Genomic DNA, 19,316 nt, shown 5'->3' with positions numbered 1-19,316 from the left:
TGACTTACTTCACTTAGTATGATAATCTTTTGTTGCATCCATGTTGCTGAAAATGGCATTATTTTGTTCTTTTTATGGCTGAGTAGTATTCCATTGTATATATGTACCACACCTTCTTTATCCATTCATCTGTCAATGGACATTTGTTTCCATGTTTTGGCTATTGTAAATAGTGCTGCTATGAACATAGGGGTGCATGTATCTTTTTGAATTATAGTTTTGTCCAGGTATATTCTCAGGAGTGGGATTGCTGGGTCATATGGTAATTCTATTTTTAGTTTTCTGAGGAACCTCCATACTGTTCTCCATAGTGGCTGCACCAACTTACATTCCCACCAACAGTGTAGGAGGGTTCCCTTTTCTACACACCCTCTCCAGCATTTATTGTTTTTTTTAAAAATTAATTTACTTATTTATTAATTTTGGCTGCGTTGGGTTTTCGTTGCTGCGTGTGGGCTTTCTCTAGTTGCGGTGAGCAGGGGCCACTCCTCGTTGCAGTGCGTGGGCTTCTCATTGTGGTGGCCTCCTCTGTTGTGAAGCATGGGCTCTAGGGTGCGCGGGCTTCAGTAGTTGTGGCTCGCGGGCTCCAGAGTGCAGGCTCAGCAGCTGTGGCGCACGGGCTTAGTTGCTCCGCGGCATGTGGGATCTTCAGTAGCTATTAAAACCCCAAATCAGAAAGTGTTTTAGCTTGCCTACGGGGCACCTCTCTGTGACTGAGGCCTCCTGTTTTGGCTCTTGAGACAGAAGTAGAGAGTCTGACCTAAGCACCAAAGTTTGTCATAAAATTCATGTTTTATTGCCTCCTCTTTGTATCACTTGTTAATAACTACAAAAAATTTCTCATCTTTTATCCTTTTCCTATATTCCATCAAAAGGAGATTGGTGCAAGTATATAGGCAGAGACCCAGAGCAGCTGATCTTTCTCCCTCCTCACTTTTTTTTGGGTAGCTGAGCGCCTTAGCACCTCAGATTTTTAAGCTTATGGATTTTAAGCATGTACTGCTACACCTGAGTGTCACTCTTGTCTAGTCTTTCCAGGCCAGCATTATCTTCTGGAGAGTGCATGAAACACAGCCCACAAACCCACGTATGCCAAGAGTTGACTGTTATTGCTGAGGCTGCCGTTGTTTCTGTAGGCTTCTGTAGCTCTCTGCCACTTCCTGGTCATGCTGGGTTATAGAAATCTTTGGTAGAGTTGGGAATCCACGGGCCTCTAAGCCAGTCTCCCTGTAGGAACAGATGTAGCCCTTCCTTTTAGGTGTCATAGCTTCCCTCCACTAGGTCTGATTAACCTCTATTTGGGGGCTTCTCTCTTTTTACTTCTCCCAAACATTCAGCCTCTTCCCTTCAATGTTATTTATCTCAGTGGATTGAGGGGATTGAGGCTTTTTGGAAAACAAATGCCAGTTAAGTCTAGTGAAAGGTACTTCTGCTTTCTTGCTACATACATAACTCTTTAGGTAAGGAAGTGCAGAGGGAAAAACACAGGTGGGAAAAATTATAGCTCAAAGCATTATTCAGCAATATTCATGCATTCTAGAGGCAATTACACTTAAAATTAAAAAAAATATTAAGACTTTATCTTATTTTTAGAGAAATTTTAGGTTCACAGCAAAATTGAGGGGAAGGTACAGAGATTTCCCATATATTTCCTGCCCTACTCCCCATGCATAGTCTCCCACATTACCAACATCCTCCACTAGAGTGATACCTTTGTTACAAGTGATGCATCTACATGGACACAACATAATCACTCAAAGTCCATTGTTAACATCAGCCTTATACTTTTTTTAAAAAAGAATATTTTTATAGAAGTATACTGCATTTATTGCTATGGAAAGATTCATAACATATTGTTTTGACAGCAAGTTAAAAAACTGTTTATCAGGATGACTACAATGTTTAAATAGAAAACCTATGTGCATAATAAAATCTAAATGGATATATGCCACCGTGTAACAGTGTATATCTTGGATATCACTGGAACCCACACATCATAAGCAAACTCTTCAGCAGCTGAATTGGTGAAGACATCTGAGATTGACTCAGGACTCACTGATATTACTTTTATTCTGTTTAATATTTTTCTGTAATTTACTATATAAGAAACTAAGACCTGAAAGTACTGGCAATACACAGTATACAGAGGCTCATAGCTTTATTTAGCACAGCTGTAAATGACTTCTAACTACATTTTAGAGAGGGAAGCTGTGATGAGTGTCTTGCCACACAGCTGGATAAAGTTTCTGAAGAAAAAGAAACTGCGAAGGGACTACTGAGCTGTTTGCTTTCTAATTCTAAGGGTTAAGAAGGTGAAATAGGGACTTGGAGGAGAAATTGAATTGGAAGTCAGGACTTCTTTGCAACAGTCATTGCCAGGCAATAATTTCGTAACGTGGAAAGAGGGGGCAGAGGTGGGAGGAAGAATAGGGAGAGACAGAGGGAGATAGTCCTAAATGAGTCCTAAGGTCCCAACAGCCCACAGAGATAGCTCTCCTTAAGTACAAGAGAATTCTCAATAATCAGAAGCCGTCTCCTCCTATGCTGAACCAATTACTCTGCTGGGTTTATGTCTCCAGATGCCGCAAACAAAAGGAAACCCGGGCTTAGGGGAGGACGGTGCTTGCCCACTGGGGTGCGTGTGCGCTCAGGAAGCCTCAGGGAACCTATTAAGTCACAATGCAAGATGCTGCACTTTAAAGTCTAGAATCAGGACGTGCCGGCTTGGCTTCAGGTTAAAAAAAAAAAAATAGCCCTATGAATCCTTTTTGTAAATATCGTCTGCCTCCGCCAGGCCCCGCCTTTCCCGGGACGCCATTCCGCGGCCCCAAGAGGGACTCCAGGCCAGGCTCACGGCTGCCAGAAGCGCCCCCGCCCACTGAAGCGCCCGCTGCGGCGCGCCTCTGGAGCGCCGGAGCGGCAGCCCGCGCCTAGTGCGCAGGCACAGAAAGCTCGCCGCGGGCCTCGTGCCAAGTCCTAGCGATCACGCCCCCGCCTCGGCCCCAGGGGTCGGCGGTTTACTTTCGAACAGCGGCCCCGCGCTCTTCCTATTGGCTGATGTTACGCAGTTGAGGGTTGCCGGGAGACCGCGCCTGCGTCTTGAGGCTCTCAAGCCCCGCCTCATCCGGGAACCCGAAGGCCCTCAGGGCGGAGGAGGAAGGGCGGGAATCCGAGCAGCTCTCAGCGTCAGCGCGCGGGCTGTGGAGCTCTGTTTCTGCTGGTGGAGTTGGCTGGTTTTCCCGTCCTCACGGTGAGTTTATAAGGAGCTTCTCTTCGGTCCGAGAAGGCGGCTCTGGGTCACTCTTCTTTCCCTGTAGCGCAGGCTGGTGTACTGCATGTGTTTGGGGCTTGGTGATGGAGAGGGCTGGCTTGGGTCCCGCGTCTTGGGTCCCTCTTGTCCCAGGTGGAGAGTTTGGGGGACCTCGTTTTCCTCCCGCCAATTAAGAACTGCATTTCCGTGAGGGAGAAGGCCCTCTGTGGTGGGGAGGCGGAGAGGAGCTGGACTCCGCCGAGCCGGGCGGCCTCGCGGCGGCTCGGAAAGGAGGGCGCCGAGGCGCGTTGGGAGAGAGTCCCGGGAGGATTTGTCGTAAACCTTCGGGAAGGGGAAGGGCAAGGGCACTGCTTTTTCCAGCCCCTTCTCTGGGAGGCGTTCTCATTGGACTTAACCGCGTAGGTGTAGTTATGCCCATTTTACAGATGTGAAACGTCAGTTCTGAGAGGCACTAGGTAAAACTGACCCAGGGTCTCTCAACATTTAAATGGCAGAATTGAGAGATGAACAGACGTATTAATGGGTATAACCTAAATCAGGATTTATAATTTTAAGCTGGCAAAATATTTCACTCTCATGGGTGCTTCTTGTCTTCCAGTTAACTTTCAGCAGTCTAAAATGACCGTGAATGTTTGCTCCGTCATCACCGTTGTTGGCTAATATTTTCAAGAGCTCATAAGACACTTGACGCTATAAAAAGAGGTCCTTTGTGGCAATTTATTTGGTCACAGACTTGTTGGGATTTTCAAGGTACAGGTGATTCCTCTCCTGCTGCACCACAGCTGTTGATATTTGTCGCTACTTTTAAAAAAACACAGTGACGCTTAGGGAAGGTAAACGTCAAAGACAGTGAAATTACCACCATTCCTTATGATATCGTACTTAACATACGTTTTGAGAATATAAGTCTAGAACATTAAGATAAAATTATTTTTATTTTAGAATAAAAATAAAAGAATCTGAAAAAGTTGAAGATACATATTCAGTCTCCAAACCAGAAGGTCAACAAAGTGGTAAGTTCTGGGAGATTAAGTAAATACCAAAGAAATTTTCAGTAAATTTTTACTGTGTGTATGATTTAAAATGTAAGGGGAAAGTTTTAAATCTTTTGAAAAAAGGTGTGTATGTTGGTGGTGTATAAAATTCAAACCATACAGAAGGATCATAAAGTGGAAAGTAAACAACTCCCTTATCTGACCTATATTTTAAAGTTAGTCACTGTTAACTCTTGTTTACCTTTCTAGAAATCTTACAAGGATTTGTGCATCTTAATACAGACACACACATTTAACACATACAGATCTGCAAGTTGAATTTATTAAGTTATCTGGATACCTTTTTACCATGTATTTTCATATTGATCTGCATTCCATTTTAATGACCAAGTAGCTATCCTTTAAAGTAAGGTACCATAGTTTATTCTGGCAAGACGAAATTTTGGTTTTAGGTGATGTTAGTTTTGTTTTGTTTTTTAAAATAAATTTATTTATTTATTTTTTGGCTGCACTGGGTCTTCATTGCTGCGTGCGGGCTTTTCTCTAGTTGCGTCGAGCGGGGGCTACTCTTCATTGCAGTGTGGGCTTCTCACGGCGGTGGCTCCTCTTGTTGCGGAGCATGGGCCCTAGGCGGGCGGGCTTCAGTAGTTATGCCATGCAGGCTCAGTAGTTGTGGCTCGCAGGCTCTAGAGCTCAGGCTCAGTAATTGTGGCGCATGAGCTTAGTTGCTCCACGGCATGTGGAATCTTCCTGGACCAGGGCTCGAACCCGTGTCCCCTGCATGGGCAGGCGGATTCTCAACCTCTGCACCACCAGGGAAGCCCAGTGATGTTAGTTTTAACATTGCTTTTCAGCAAACATATTGCTGAATTTTTCCCACCAAATATATATATTTTTTTCACTTTCAAAAATATAAAAAAAAAGCAAAGAAAATCTTAACTGCTTGTATCAGTTCCTGGTTAAATTGCATTAATAGTTTCTTTCTTAGTTTGGGGAAACAGGTTGATGTCAAAATGCAGGAAAACAGTGCAAATGGGCAGAGTTAAAATCAGATCTGACTGTAGGATTTTTTTTGAAAGAGTTAGGTGATCATTATTTTTGTACATTTATATGTACAAAAGTATTTTAAAAATCTTGCCCCGTATTTAGAGATGGCACAAATGTAGTATTTCTAAAGTAAGTCTTGAATTGCATAAAATGTGCTTTTTATCAGTTAGGGCCAGAAAGATGTGAGACCCAGCCTGGGAAGTGGCACCTCTTGAATTTTCCCAGACTTATGATAGCTGACTCACTCTAAGTCCTAGAGCAAGTCATCTAACTATAATGTGGCAAATTTCTCTTCAGAGGGTGTAAAATGTAATGAATGTTTTATAACCATTCATGTTTAGAGATGAAAGGCAATAATGCATTAGGGAATTAGAACTTAAGAAACAGTTTACACAGGAGAATGGGTAATGATATTGTTGGTACTGCCCAGTTCTGCATCATCTGCTATCAGTGCCGACCATCCATAATACGCTGGTTAGACATTACGGAGGCTCCGTAGGGAGTCGGCCCTCTGGAGAAAGACTGCATAAGAAGTTTAGAAATTCAGTAATGTGTTTGTTTTTGGCACTTAAGCTCAAGAAATTTGTGAAATAATTTATATGTAGATGATTTAGCTTCAGGTTTATTTCTGAAAAGATTTCTTTTTTACATTCATATTTCTTGGTGACTTTTAAAAGGGAAGCAGGAAATCTTGAACTAAGTTATCAATTTGTACGTGGGCTTTTAGTACCCACTGGAGGAAAATAACATTTTACATGGGTTATTTTAATTTTTTTGTTTTTTAAAATTATAGATTAATATAAATCAATTCTAACATTAATTTGACGGGAAAGGCTGGTTAATAGGCAAGACACTTAAATATTTTTAAAGTTTTTTTATTGTTTTGAAACATACATAAAATTTACCATTTTAACCATTTTTAAGTGTGTAGTCAGTGGCATTAAGTGCATTCCACATTGTTGTGCAACCATCACCATCTATCTTCAGAACTTTTTCATGTTTCCAAAGTGAAACTGTGCACTCATTAAACAATAACTCTCCAACGCCCCCTGTAGCCCCTGGCTTGTTTATTTAAAAAGGCAGCTCTTGGGTTTATCAACTCTAACAATTTTCTGTATTCTAATTCATGGTTTTCTTCATGCATTAGAATTGTTTTCTTCTGCTTTTCCTAGGTTCATTTTCTTTTCTCTCTTTTTTTAAATATAAATCTTTTTTATACTACTTCTTTTGTTTGTTAATGAAAGTATATGGCTTCAGCTCTGCCCTATAGAACTTTTGTTAACCCTGTAGATTTTGCTAAAGAGTATTTTTATTATTTCACATGGATAAATTACATCTTGGCTGGGTAGAGAATTCTTAGGTCATATCCTTTTCTTCCAGATCCTTGTGGATATTGATTGCTACATGTCTTTTAGCATTCCTAGTTGCTTTGGAGATGTTCTGGTTATCTGCTGCTGTGTAACAAACGTCTGATGGTTTGGATGGCTGCATGTCCAAGATGGCTTTTTCACTCACATGTCTGGCACCTCATTGCTTCTCCTTTTGGCCTCTCTCATCAGCAGAGTAGCCTAGACTTTTCACATAGCAAAGAGGCAGCAATCTGCTAGGCTAGCTAAGGGCTATACCCAGAACTGTCATAGTGTCACTTGTACTGTATCAGATTGGTCAGAGCAGTCACATGTCCTGTCCAGATCTTTTTTTTTTTTTTTAACTATTTATTTATTTATTTGGCTGCATAGAGTCTTAGTTGTGGCACGCGGGATCTTCGTGGCGGCATGTGGGCTTCTCTCTAGTTGTGGTGCAGGCTCCAGAGCACACGGGCTTAGTTGCCCCGCAGCATGTGGGATCTTAGTTCCCTGTCCAGGGATCAAATCCGCCTCCTGTGCATTGGAAGGAGGATTCTTAACCACTGGACCACCAGGGAAGCCCCAAGCCCAGATCTTTTTGAGGGGAGAATAGATTTCATCTCTTGATAGGAGAATACCAGCAAAGTCACATCACAGAACATGTGGGAGTTAATTGTTGTGGCCATCTTTGGAAATATAGTCTCCCAGAGAATTCTGAGACCATTATGTTTTTTGTTTTCCTTTTTTGGGTATCTTACTTTTCTTCCTGGATGCATGTGGGATTGTCTTTATTTCTTTATTTAAAATTTTAATATTTTTAATTGTATGTTAATAGTTGAAAGTAAAACAGAACTTAGGCTTATAATGAAAAACAGCAGCCTCCTGCCCTCACTCTCCCCACTTTTGATTCCTGCTCTCCAGAAGCAGTCACTTCATTGCTTTTAAATATTTCTTTTGGTATTGCTTCTCTATTCATAAATAATTTGCTTTTAATGTGATTTCTTGATTTTTCACTTTTAGGCATGTATTGACTTCTTATAAGAGAAGATTAAGGTAAGTTCTTAAACTTCGTTTCCTTCCCTTATTCCCTCCTCCCAACATAATTTTGTCAGTTTCTTAGTTTGGGCTGTTATAACAAAAATACCATAGACTAGGTGGCTTAAACAACAGTCATTTATTTTTTTGCAGTTTTGGAGGGTGGGAAGTCCAGGATCAGGATGCTGGCAAAGTTGGGTTCTGGCGAAAGCTTTCTTCCTGCTTTGCAGATGGCCATCTTCCTGCTGTGTCTTCACGTGGCCGAGAGCAGAGAAAGAGAGGCAGCAAGCCCTGTATCTCTTCCTCTAAGGGCCTAATCTCTTTCATGAGGGCTCTACTCTGATGACCTAGTTACCTCCCAAAGGCTCTACCTCATTAATACCATCACATTAAGGGTTACGATTTCAACTTATGAGTTTGGGGAGACACATTCAATCCTTAACAGTCATGCTTTTTGGTAAAATCCATATTTAATATTTAAAATATTATAACTAATAGGACAATTGAGCTATATAGTGTGCTGTAGTATTTCCTCTTTTCATGATTCCATCACTTTTCCCTAAATTTAGTTTTCTCATTACCTCTCAATATGTTCAGACACGTGAAATGTTCTGTAAGTTCCATTTATTTACTTAAAGGCATTCCTTCTGGATTTCTGTCTTCTTCCTCCAGACTACTATTTCTCTAGGCTTGCTGCACAGTTATCCAGGACTTCATTTCATAGTTATCCTGGTGAGAATTATTGTTTTTTTCTTCCTGCAGCACCTTCTTTAGAAAGGGTGGGTGATGGGTGGTTCAGTTTTGAGACCTCTTGTGTTAAACTATCTTTAGACTACCTTCAAAATTTAGTTACTTTGGGTATAGAATTTTAGGTTGGAAGCCATGTTTTCCCGAGAATACTGAAGAATTGCTTCATTGTCTTCTAGTTTCCAGTGTTGTTACATACACATAGCATACATAGCTAAATCCAAGATGTTCATACCAGAAAATATTTATAGGAAAAATTTTTTGCTCCTTTATTCCCCCTCAGGAGTCTAGGCTGGTTATGGAAAATTTCTGATGCATGAAATTTCATACTAGTTTCTGTAAGAACTAGCCCCTAAGCATGATAGCCACCTTTATCTTCTATTTCTCAGGCAGCAACCAGAGTTTGAAAGTTCCTGGCCTTACATAGTTATTTTCAACCAGGCTTACTTCTATTAGCCAGTTCTGACTTAGAAATTTGTTGCCTAAAATCAGTTTTTCATAAATCAGCTAGAAGAGGGTAGTCTTAGATTTGATTTCTGTATCTTCACGTTATCTACACGTTTCTGATTAAATTTTGTTAAAAATTTTATGTGCTATGGAAGTAACTTTTGAGACCAGGATATTTGCTTCCACTTTATGTAAGTTTAAGAGATGATATTTTCTTTACAATATTGTTATTGAATATCCTCATTCTAAAGAAAGTTGAGCTTTTGGGTCCTGAAGTGAGTTCCCAGGGAAAATGATTTCTAACTTTTTGACAAATATAGGACTTTGGAGGGAAAGGTTGGGTTCTGTTTTAGGGTTGATCTTTGGTACTTACATTAAATAACTCTAATATTAAATCTAAATTGAATATATGTCCAATGCTCAAATTTTATTCCTTTGCAAAGTACTATTCTGTTTATTCCTTCATTATGAATTCTGACATCACTGAAATAAACTGAGAAACGTTTGTTTTTCTTGGGTGGTTTTTCTATTTCAGAGCTCTCTGTAGGTAAGGGGTAGTCATAAAGGCTTCCCAACATCTAGGCACTTAAATTTATCTGCAGTGAATGTCATCTTCTGTTGTCCAGTTACTTTTGTTTCCTGGAATGCCTCACAGTTCAGGCTTATTAGTCTCTCACATCTTGGCTCATTACGGTTCTTAATATTGTCAGTCTGAATGGAGTATTTTCTGTTTTCTGATGGACTCTTGATAAAAGCTTTTCCTAAGCAGAGATTTTGCTATTTGAAAAAAAAAACCCCAAAAAACTAAGGTCTGACATTTTATTAACATTGGTCTCTTAAGGGGCAGTGTTTATTCAACCAACATTGAGTGAATGCCTATTGTGTGCCAAGTTCTGTGCTTAGACACAATTCCTGCCTTATTGCAGGCTTATATTCTAATGTATTGAAAAATGTTACAAAATTCTTTGTTTTTTTGACTGCGCCACGCAGCTTGCGGGATCTTAGTTCCCTGACCAGGCATCGAACCCAGGCCCCGGTAGTGAAAGTGCTGAGTGCTAACCACTGGACCTGCAGGAATTCCGACAAAATTCTTTTAAATAAAATCCATCTAAGTGCTTGCTATAAAGTAGAAGTGCAGTGTTCAGTGAGATTAGGGGACCTAATCTGGGGGAGGAGATGGGACTCAGGTTGAGACTTGAAGAATGAATGAGTTTGGTTTTGCAAATGGTGAAGAAGGTGAGGCGCATAAGAGCTATAAAAAGTCTGAAGAGGTTTTTGTTTCTTAAAAGTACAATTAGTTATTTGTAGATACTTCTAACAGTTTTTATAGAGGAGGATTTGGTAAGCTTTAGATTTTGCATGAATGGCACTTGGAAGGCTTGTTGGAAATATCAGTAATAGCTTGCCAAGACGTCAAGTTACTTGTGTCAGAGAGGGTCTCTGAACTGTTGCTGGCTTTCTTTCATGAAGGAAAGATGACTAATGATGTTCTTTACCACTAATGCTCTAGTGGTCTGTAATTCATAATTACCACAATCAACACTTCATCTTTCAAACTTTTTTATCACAAGGACTAATTGAGAAATATTACTCCCTTCCAAATCTTCAAATTAACATTACTTGAGACTCTTACACTGTGCTGATTCAGGGCTTTAAGCATACACACTAATATTCCAATTCAAGAAGCTTGAAATTTATAGAACAGTTAGAAATTTAATAACTTACTTTAGAAACTATGGTTGAGCCAACTGGGAGTGTGAATTGAAGAATGTAATTTTGCTAAGAATTAACTTTTTATTTCATAGAAATATTTAGTCTTACCTATTCATGATTTGTGTATAGTTTTGATTTTAGCATCTTAGAATGTAAAAAGTTGCACAGACTAGTTATAATCATTAAATAGACTTCAACAGAACACACCAAAGTAAATAAGCTCTTAAAGGTGATCAATTATTCAGTGTTAGGAATTGCATTATATAGAAAGCTAGTTTTAAAAATCTTACTCTTTTAAATGACAAGTACAGTATACTAACAATTTGGAGGTTAACACCTAAAACTTTACATAATATGTGCATGTGTCTTTGTTATATGTAGAATTAAAATACTTTTTTCTCTTGACAGGAAATGCACAATTTTGAGGATGAGTTAACATGTCCCATTTGTTACAGTATTTTTGAAGATCCTCGTGTACTACCATGCTCTCATACATTTTGTAGAAATTGCTTGGAAAATGTTCTACAGGCATCTGGTAACTTTTATATATGGAGACCTTTACGCATTCCACTCAAGTGCCCTAACTGCAGAAGTATTATTGAAATTGCTCCAACTAGTATTGAATCTTTACCTGTTAATTTTGCATTAAGGGCTATTATTGAAAAGTACCAGCAAGAAGACCATCCAGATATTGTCACCTGCCCTGAACATTACAGGCAGCCATTAAATGTTTACTGTCTCCTGGATAAAAAATTAGTTTGTGGTCATTGCCTTACCATAGGTCAACATCATGGTCATCCTATAGATGACCTTCAAAGTGCCTATATGAAAGAAAAGGACACGCCTGAAAAACTGCTTGAACAGTTAACTGACACACACTGGACAGATCTTACTCGTCTTATTGAAAAGCTGGAAGAACAAAAATCTCATTCGGAGAAAATGGTCCAAGGTGATAAGGAAGTTGTTCTCCAGTATTTTAAGGAGCTTAGTGATACATTAGAACAGAAAAAAAATTTTTTCCTAACTGCTCTTTGTGATGTTGGCAATCTGATTAATCTAGAATATAGTCCAGAAATTGAAAGAATGAAAGAAATAAGAGAGCAGCAGCTTGAATTAGTGACACTGACAACATCTTTACAAGAAGAGCCTCCACTTAAATTTCTTGAAAAAGTTGATGATGTCCGCCAACGTGTGCAGGTCCTGAAACAAAGACCACTCCCTGAGGTCCAACCTGTTGAAATTCATCCTCGAGTAAGCCAAGTACTGAAAGAAGAATGGAGCAGAACAGAAATTGGACAAATAAAGAAACTTCTCATTCCTGAAATGAAAATTTCTTCAAAAAGGATGCCATGTTCCTGGCCTGATAAGGAGGAAAAAGAAGTTGAATTTTTTAAGATTCTGAACATTGTTATAGTTACACTAATTTCAGTGATGCTGACGCTGATCCTCTTTTTTAACCAACACATAATGTCCTTTTTAAATGAAATCACTTCAATATGTTTCTCTGAAGCCTCTCTATCTGTTTACCAAAGTTTATATAAGAATGTGCATGATTTAAAGAATATACTGTGTCACACTTTATATTTACTGAAGGAATTCATGTGGAAAATAATTTATTGAAAATTCAAATCTGAATTGTTTAAGTAGGCTTATTCTGTACAGCAGACTAATGACCATTGCTAAATGGAGCAATAGGGGTAGCATGGGTAAATAAAATAGCAAGCTAAAGTTTATTAGAGTTGCAACAAATATAAATAATCCCTTTCATGCTTCTGTTGAATAGAAAATGTATCATCAAAAGTTAGAAATGAGACGGAATGTCTCTCGTTTTCTGAAAACCAGAACAAAATCTAATAATTACTTGATTTTGAGTATTATCCCATTTTTATTGGTTTGAGAGGTTGACTTAATATCACTGTGATATTTAAATATTCTTGTACCAATATTATCTCTTAGCATTATATACTGCAGTGGTTGGCTCTGCAGTTCTTTGTGTATATGTAGCTTTTAATTAAAAGATGGCAAAATCCCGAACGGTAATAAGCTTGACACTTTTGAATGGACAAATAAGGATGGTGAGAAGAGGTTTTAAATTCAAGTAGCAAAGTCTCATAGTGATAGTGGATTGCTTACATTAAAGATGTGTTTGATCAAATGTACCTGATCCACACACATTAATGTGTTTTAGGTAGATTTAAGAGCTCTAAAATGTTTATATCAGCATTCACTCCTAATAAAACTATTGCTTTGGGAAATCTAAAGTGCCATTAGGGACCAAACAGTAACATTCCCTAGTACTTATTATTCTGTGGTTTGTGTAAATTTATTTTAGGATTGTATTTAACTTTTGTGTAGTTTTAGTCATGTCAGTCAAATCAGTTCTTGGCTAAAAACTCTAAAACAAACATGTTACTAGAATGGACTATTATTGATATATCCCACCCTCATCATATTTGAATGGCATTGTGTTAACTGTTATGTCTAAAATTGTCTTAAATTTTCTGTTGAACTTTCTCTTATGCTAATGCCAAGGTACCAATAATTCGATCTTATCTTCTGGAATTGTGTTATAAATGGAGGCTACTTAGTTATTAAGTCAAATCCCTTTGACTTAGTTTCCTTTTTATTAACAGGGACTGAACCGTGGTGCTTGTGGTAGGACTCTTAGCCCTTTTGTCCTTGTAACCCTAAGTACAAGCTCACTCACTTTCCAGAAATTCCAAGTTGGCTGTAGCTCTTGGATCACATATTTAGGAGCCTTACTTAGTTCACAGATTTTCCAGGTCAGATTAGGTCCTATAGCTGTGACTGTACTCAGGGCACTAGTTCTAAAATACTCCTTATGTCTTATCTGCTGAGAACAAGTCTGAACACTAAGATGGCTGGCTGTATTGTCAATTTATGATCAGAATCAGAATATCAGAATCAGAATAGCACAACTACCTGTTGTGTGGGCAAAGAACATCTGGAGGAGGTGGAGGAGGTATATATTCAGCTTACCAACTAACTTTAGACTGAAGTTGCATCGACTTGATTAAAGTAATAGTTACAACACAAAAATGCCACATACTTTTTGGAATACATATAAATATTAGTAAGCACTGAAATGTTAGGTATTATGTGTCAAAAATGTAATCTCATATTTCTCGTGTGTATTAATCCTTTTTGTAGATTATAAACAGACACAAAAGTAAATTGCCCAAGGCCATGTATCTAGTATATGAGAGACTCCATGTATTCTTTTCAGAGTTCATCTGTCATGCTACCTTTAAAGGATTTAAGCCAAGATTTTTTAATTAAATTAGGGTTTCTAATATATGTCTATGAATCAATCACAGCTAAAAACTGAAGAATTTTAAGTTTGACCTTAATATTTTTTGTAACTTGCCAGTTTTTAGTAGAACTTTACTGCTGGATAAATTTTATGTAGTGTGCATGAATATAGTCAAATATACAAATAACTGAGTCTTATACATGCTCGTCTCCTTTCTGTATTTTTATCAGGAGGATGAGACTAAAATTTAAAGTATGTATTCCTGAAATATTTCTAAGTTTTTATGTATAAAACAACAAAAGTATATATTTTAATAAACTCATTTTGATATAAGCATTGAGTAGCTTAATAGGGCAGTCAAACTCAGGAGTAGTTGCTTTGGAATTTTCATATGGGCTACGGGCATTATCTATCTACTTTAACTCTTTAAAAGTTAGTTAGTACTGGGCTTCCCTGGTGGTGCAGTGGTTAAGAATCCCCCTGCCAATGCAGGGGACAGGGGTTCGAGCCGTGGTCCGGGAAGATCCCACGTGCCGCGGAGCAACTAAGCCCGTGCGCCACAACTACTGAGCCAGCGCTCTAGAGCCCGCGAACCACGACTACTGAGCCCACACGCCACAACTACTGAGCCTGTGTGCCACAACTACTGAAGCCCGTGCACCTAAAGCCCGTGCTCCGCAACAAGAGAAGCCACCGCAATGAGAAGCCTGCGCACCACAACAAAGAGTAGCCCCTGCTCTCAGCAACTAGAAAAAACCCACGTGCAGCAGCGGAGACCCAATGCAGGCAAAACTTAATGGATAAAATAAATTTTAAAAAAAAGTACTAAGCTTTACTACTCCATTGGTTATTAAAATATAAAAATATGAAATTCCATTCACCTCTGTTCTCACCAATGAAAAAGCCCTTGATTAAGTTGATACTTTTTTCTAGTTACTTTCCCCTTGTATAATCTTGATTTAAAACAAATGACCATACTTGAGTTATAGATCTTGCTTTATTTAAGTCCATGCTAATGTATTTACACTTTAACGGTTATATTATGATACAGACTGTCTTTGTTGGGTTTTAGTACCTAAACAATACCGCACTGAACAACATGGTAATTTTTAATTTTAATTCCTCAGTATCAATATTCTAGAAACTGAATAGCTAGGGCAGACTTTTGATTCAATACCAAAATTTCTTCTGAAAACCAAGTGGTTGCTGGCTTACTTCCAGTAGCATTATAATATTCTTGGGCTAATACAGTGTAACACAACAACAAAAAACCCTTGACAACTTGATGGGCAAACAGCACTCCATCTTAATTGCCATTTATACTAAGGAAATTAGTCCTTATACACTTTATTCTTTTTCTGAAGTGGGTATTTTTCCTTTTCAACTAATGAGATATCCAAGTTATTTCAGACATATTTGCTGACCCTTTTGCAAGTGTTTTAAACAGTCAAGCATATCAAGTTTTAGAAAAGAATACAATATTTAAATTCTCATCCTTATAATTCAGGATGACGGTTTAAAAAAAAAATGTTCCTAGTATTTGGGTAATAAATAGTGACTATCTAAATTACTAAGTGGAATACCTTAAAAATTTTACTATAGTAGCAGTTGATAGGCTTCTCCAGCGTAGGTCAAAGGTCCATGAGAGTATGCTATGTCTTGATAACATGATCTAGTTTAGAACTGTACTGTTCATAGAGTAACATACTTTTAACTCTGCAGGTAGCAGTTTGGGGCTAAGGGTAAGTCACCTGACCCCCGCCCCCCCCAGGCATCTTATTTTCTCCAGTCTGCTGCTTACAAAGTTGTCAGTCAGTTTCTTACAATCTCCTAGAAGCAGGTATAGAGAATATTTTATTAGACTTGTAACATGTCTCTTAAGTAACAGCATAAAATAGAAACTAGTTATATGATCCAGTTTAAGAATATGTATTTTATATAATTTATAACCCTTTACAAATAGAAAGTCAGTAAATACAGTACGCTGAATCTGTGGTGATTCAATCTGAGAAATCTTCAGTATAAACAAGTTTAGCAAAGTCCTTTAGATGCAATTTCTTTTGGGTTTACTGCAACACTTTTTGTTATATTGTATGTCTTGTAAATTCCAATAAGTCTATCTGAAATCTCAAACATATTATTTCGAAGAGAAATTATTATGAACTGGGCATTTTTTGTTTGTTCCTAAAGAGAAAGAAAGAATAAATTAGAAAAATTATACATATATTGTAAATATATAAATCATATAATAAACATCTAAGCTTTACTTCCCTGAAATATTTCTTGACAGTAAATTCAACATGACATTGATAATTAACATGAACAAGAATGACAACATGGATAATTCATGAAACAGTATTTGGGTTTGAGAAGAATTTGGGTATTTGGAAGGATGGTTGCCTAGAATTCTTCTAGTAGAAAAATGGTATAGAAAAAAAATTTCTAGCTGTTTCTGCTACTAATTTACATTATCCATTTATATTTCACTTTCCCAAAATGGAATTATTTGGCTCAAATAAAGGATGTGGTCTCCTTTAATACCATGGGATGTGGGATTAGAGAACAGGGAAAAAGCTCAAAAGAAGTCAAAGAATTTCATCTGTAATGTTTAGGGAACCCATAAAATTTTCAGAATGAAAAGCTCTAAATGATTACTTACATATATATAAAATGCAACAATGGAAACATTTTTGAAATCAAGGGCTGCATCAATCTCATCCATGAAGTACAGGGGAGTGGGTTTGTAGTGGTGAAGAGCAAATACTAAAGCCAATGAACTAAGTGTTTTCTCTCCTCCTGAAAGGTTGAAGATCTTCTTCCAACTTTTCTTAGGTGGTCGGACACTGAAATAATTAAGAAAATCTCATTAGTCAAATTACTTGTAAAGCTAAATTAAGACTTCGTGATTTCTTTCCCATAACTGGCTTCTACCACCTTCCTTGGGAATCTCTAATTTCCTTTTCACAAATATAAACTTCTGAGGGGTTCTTTTATAAACATGTTATTGGAGGACGGACACATAGGAACACCTGACAAAAATTTAAGATTTAAACAGCAAGCCAGTAAGTAATTCTTGGTATTTCCCCCGTTTCCAATGCACTTTTTGCTTTGCAATTTTAAAATCCACATGTTAGATTGAAATGGCTTGAAAATTAAAAGATGAACTAGACAAATATTCCGTAAAATCAAGTATTTACTGTTTGCCTAGAATTTATGCTGTAAACTAATATCTAGGCCAACTAGTATTTATGAAATAAAACAAGTTGTACATCTAACCTTCACATCCCACCCCTAAAAAAATACTGAGTTTGGAGAATATGTAGAGAGATATAACAGAAGAATCCGAAACTCAGTATACAGCATAATTACAAACCTGAACATGATTCCTTCAGAGAAAGGATCCAAGCTGTCTACAAGCTCCAGCTCAGCATCACCTCCCAAAGTAAGCATTTGGTAATTTTCCTTTAATTTATTTGTTATTATATAAAAACCTGCCATGAATTCATTAAGCCTTTGTTTCCGAAGATCTTCATATGCCTGTCTAAAATTATCTCTTTCATAAGTAATTTTGTCCAATTCTGCTACCCGTTGTAAATATAATTCTTCCTATGAAAAGAATGAGAAAAACATCAATTCAGTTATACATTTGAGATGAGAAATAACACTGCTAATTATATAAAATAAAGGCCACAATTTAGGCTAAGGTCTAGAGACTTCCTGACTATTACACAGTTTATTTGTACCTTCTTTTTATACTCTGCAATGGCACCAAGGTTTGGTTTCATTTCATGACACTGGGCTTCCAGAAGTGCAATTTGATTTGTTATAGAATCTGGGTTCTTGATTGCTTCAAGATTTTCTGGGCTTAGAAGTGGAATCTCTTCAACAGGATTATCTTCTATGGGATGCAATGATATTTTTGAAATCTAAAAGTTTAAGTTAGATCACTGTTAGAAAAGGCATAGTATTATAATTCATTGTTAAACCTCACAAATTAATATGACAAACTGCCTATCAAAACGACGTATACTAAGGAGTGGTAACTAATTTGTGTATCAACTATTTTTCAAAGGACTTCAAGAAAAATAGTTGTAGTGTTCAAGGTGTTCATGTAGCCATTTGTTAAACCTCCGTTATCAGCCCTGGGGTGAAAATGTTGACTAATTCTGACCATTATGCATATTTTTCTGTATATAATAACTCCTATATACTGTTCATTTTGTCCCCTATAAACCTGAGAAGTGATTATACACCATGAAATTAAGAATCACAACATACCCCAAAAACAAAAAAACCCTAACCTTTTTTCATAAAGGATATCTTAAAGTTACATTTAACTAAACATAACAATTCTCACCTCTTTTTGCCAGTATTTTATTTTAGAATTATGTTCACCAATATGACCATCTACTTGTTCAAGTTTCAACTTAATACTAAGTGCATCTTTTTGAAGAGCATGTTCATTTTCCTGAATTACTTTAAGTTCTTGAAGTAGGTTACGGTGTTCTTTCTGGATATCTGGTAAGGACTCCTAAAAACCAAGAAGAAACGCTACAGATATGATCTTCTCAAACAGAACGGGATTTTCACATTACAAAGATGAAGAAGCGAGCAATCTCTCCCCACGCCCCTTCCACTTTAAATGAAAATGTTTTTATTTACAGAAAAGTTACAATACAGTACTCATTTTTATTGTACAGATGAAAGTTAATATAAGTTTAACTTACTGAGTGCTTACTAGGCAAGGTATTGATATCTATAAATCTTAATTGCTTGAAATACCATCCTCTCCCCTCTCCATGTCTTACCTCTGCAGCATTTGTATTCTTTACGACCTCTGTTGCTTTGTCTTCAAGACTTTTTAGCTCTGCTGTTAAGTCATCTACTTCTTTCTCAGTATCTTTTATTTCTTTCTCTGTGCGAAAGACAGAGTCTTGTGCTTTTTTAAGATTTCTAAACAAGCAAAATCATATATTAAAAATGTGGTAATGTGTGATTTGTTATTCTGCTTCTGAAAACCTACCAAAGAACTTTTCATGACATTAATGTAACATTTTTTTCTATCATAGATTTTAAAATTTATGATTTACTAAAATCCTTGAATTGGTTTTTTATGTTTATACATACACTTGTGGGATATTGTATATTTTATTAAACTCTCAGCATAAATTAATAAAACTTCCTTATATAAGCTTTTAGACTTAGACTATGAAGCAAAATTGTCCACTGGATTATTATATTCTTGTCATTTTCTTGTCAGGTTGGAGATTCTTAAATCTTTACACCCATGAAGCTATACCATCAAGTAAATAAATACGCCCTGGTTCAAGTCAGGGCAAACAAGCGTTTTTGGCAGGGTGGAGCGGGGAGGAAACGGGACACATGACAACACACACACACAACTATTTTTTCCCTTAATAAAGTTACTTCTATTTTGACTG

The 19,316-nt window shown here is 37.4% G+C and overlaps 2 protein-coding genes across 7 annotated transcripts in view; one reads left to right on the top strand and one right to left on the bottom strand.

Moving 5' to 3' along the window:
* Positions 1 to 3,137: 3,137 nt before the first annotated feature.
* On the top strand, positions 3,138 to 15,021 carry TRIM59 (tripartite motif containing 59). 6 transcript variants are annotated; one of them, XM_068546187.1, is made up of 7 exons: positions 3,138 to 3,250; positions 3,870 to 4,104; positions 4,214 to 4,284; positions 7,680 to 7,712; positions 8,367 to 8,426; positions 9,879 to 9,996; positions 11,010 to 15,021. In XM_068546187.1, exon 7 carries the CDS (start codon positions 11,013 to 11,015, stop codon positions 12,219 to 12,221), a length of 1,209 nt encoding a protein of 402 aa, XP_068402288.1. In that variant the 5' UTR covers positions 3,138 to 3,250; positions 3,870 to 4,104; positions 4,214 to 4,284; positions 7,680 to 7,712; positions 8,367 to 8,426; positions 9,879 to 9,996; positions 11,010 to 11,012; the 3' UTR covers positions 12,222 to 15,021. The 6 variants fall into 6 exon arrangements, with proteins under 6 accessions (XP_068402288.1, XP_068402286.1, XP_068402284.1 ...); XM_068546185.1 differs by lacking the exon at positions 8,367 to 8,426 and having other exon boundaries at positions 3,870 to 4,021; XM_068546183.1 differs by lacking the exon at positions 8,367 to 8,426.
* A 237-nt stretch (positions 15,022 to 15,258) lies between these two features.
* SMC4 (structural maintenance of chromosomes 4) overlaps positions 15,259 to 19,316 on the bottom strand; it is a 34,205-nt gene continuing 30,147 nt past the window's right edge. Inside the window, exons 19-24 of the mRNA XM_068546182.1 lie at positions 18,684 to 18,828; positions 18,233 to 18,406; positions 17,619 to 17,801; positions 17,249 to 17,481; positions 16,535 to 16,718; positions 15,259 to 16,059 (exon numbers count right to left, since the gene is read on the bottom strand). Of these exons, the coding sequence (XP_068402283.1) occupies positions 15,907 to 16,059; positions 16,535 to 16,718; positions 17,249 to 17,481; positions 17,619 to 17,801; positions 18,233 to 18,406; positions 18,684 to 18,828 (1,072 nt within the window). The 3' untranslated portion in view covers positions 15,259 to 15,906. The remainder of the gene's footprint in view (positions 16,060 to 16,534; positions 16,719 to 17,248; positions 17,482 to 17,618; positions 17,802 to 18,232; positions 18,407 to 18,683; positions 18,829 to 19,316) is intronic.

The sequence above is a fragment of the Eschrichtius robustus genome, chromosome 6, assembly GCF_028021215.1.
Source record: "Eschrichtius robustus isolate mEscRob2 chromosome 6, mEscRob2.pri, whole genome shotgun sequence".
In the NCBI taxonomy this organism is placed as follows: Eukaryota; Metazoa; Chordata; class Mammalia; order Artiodactyla; family Eschrichtiidae; genus Eschrichtius; species Eschrichtius robustus.
Note: the sequence above shows the minus strand (reverse complement) of the source record. Positions and strands in the feature narration are given on the sequence as shown.

What these genes read in the sequence shown, in the direction of transcription:
- TRIM59 (XM_068546184.1), top strand. Translation starts at nt 11,013, where the DNA reads ATGCACAATTTTGAGGATGAGTTAACATGTCCCATTTGTTACAGTATT.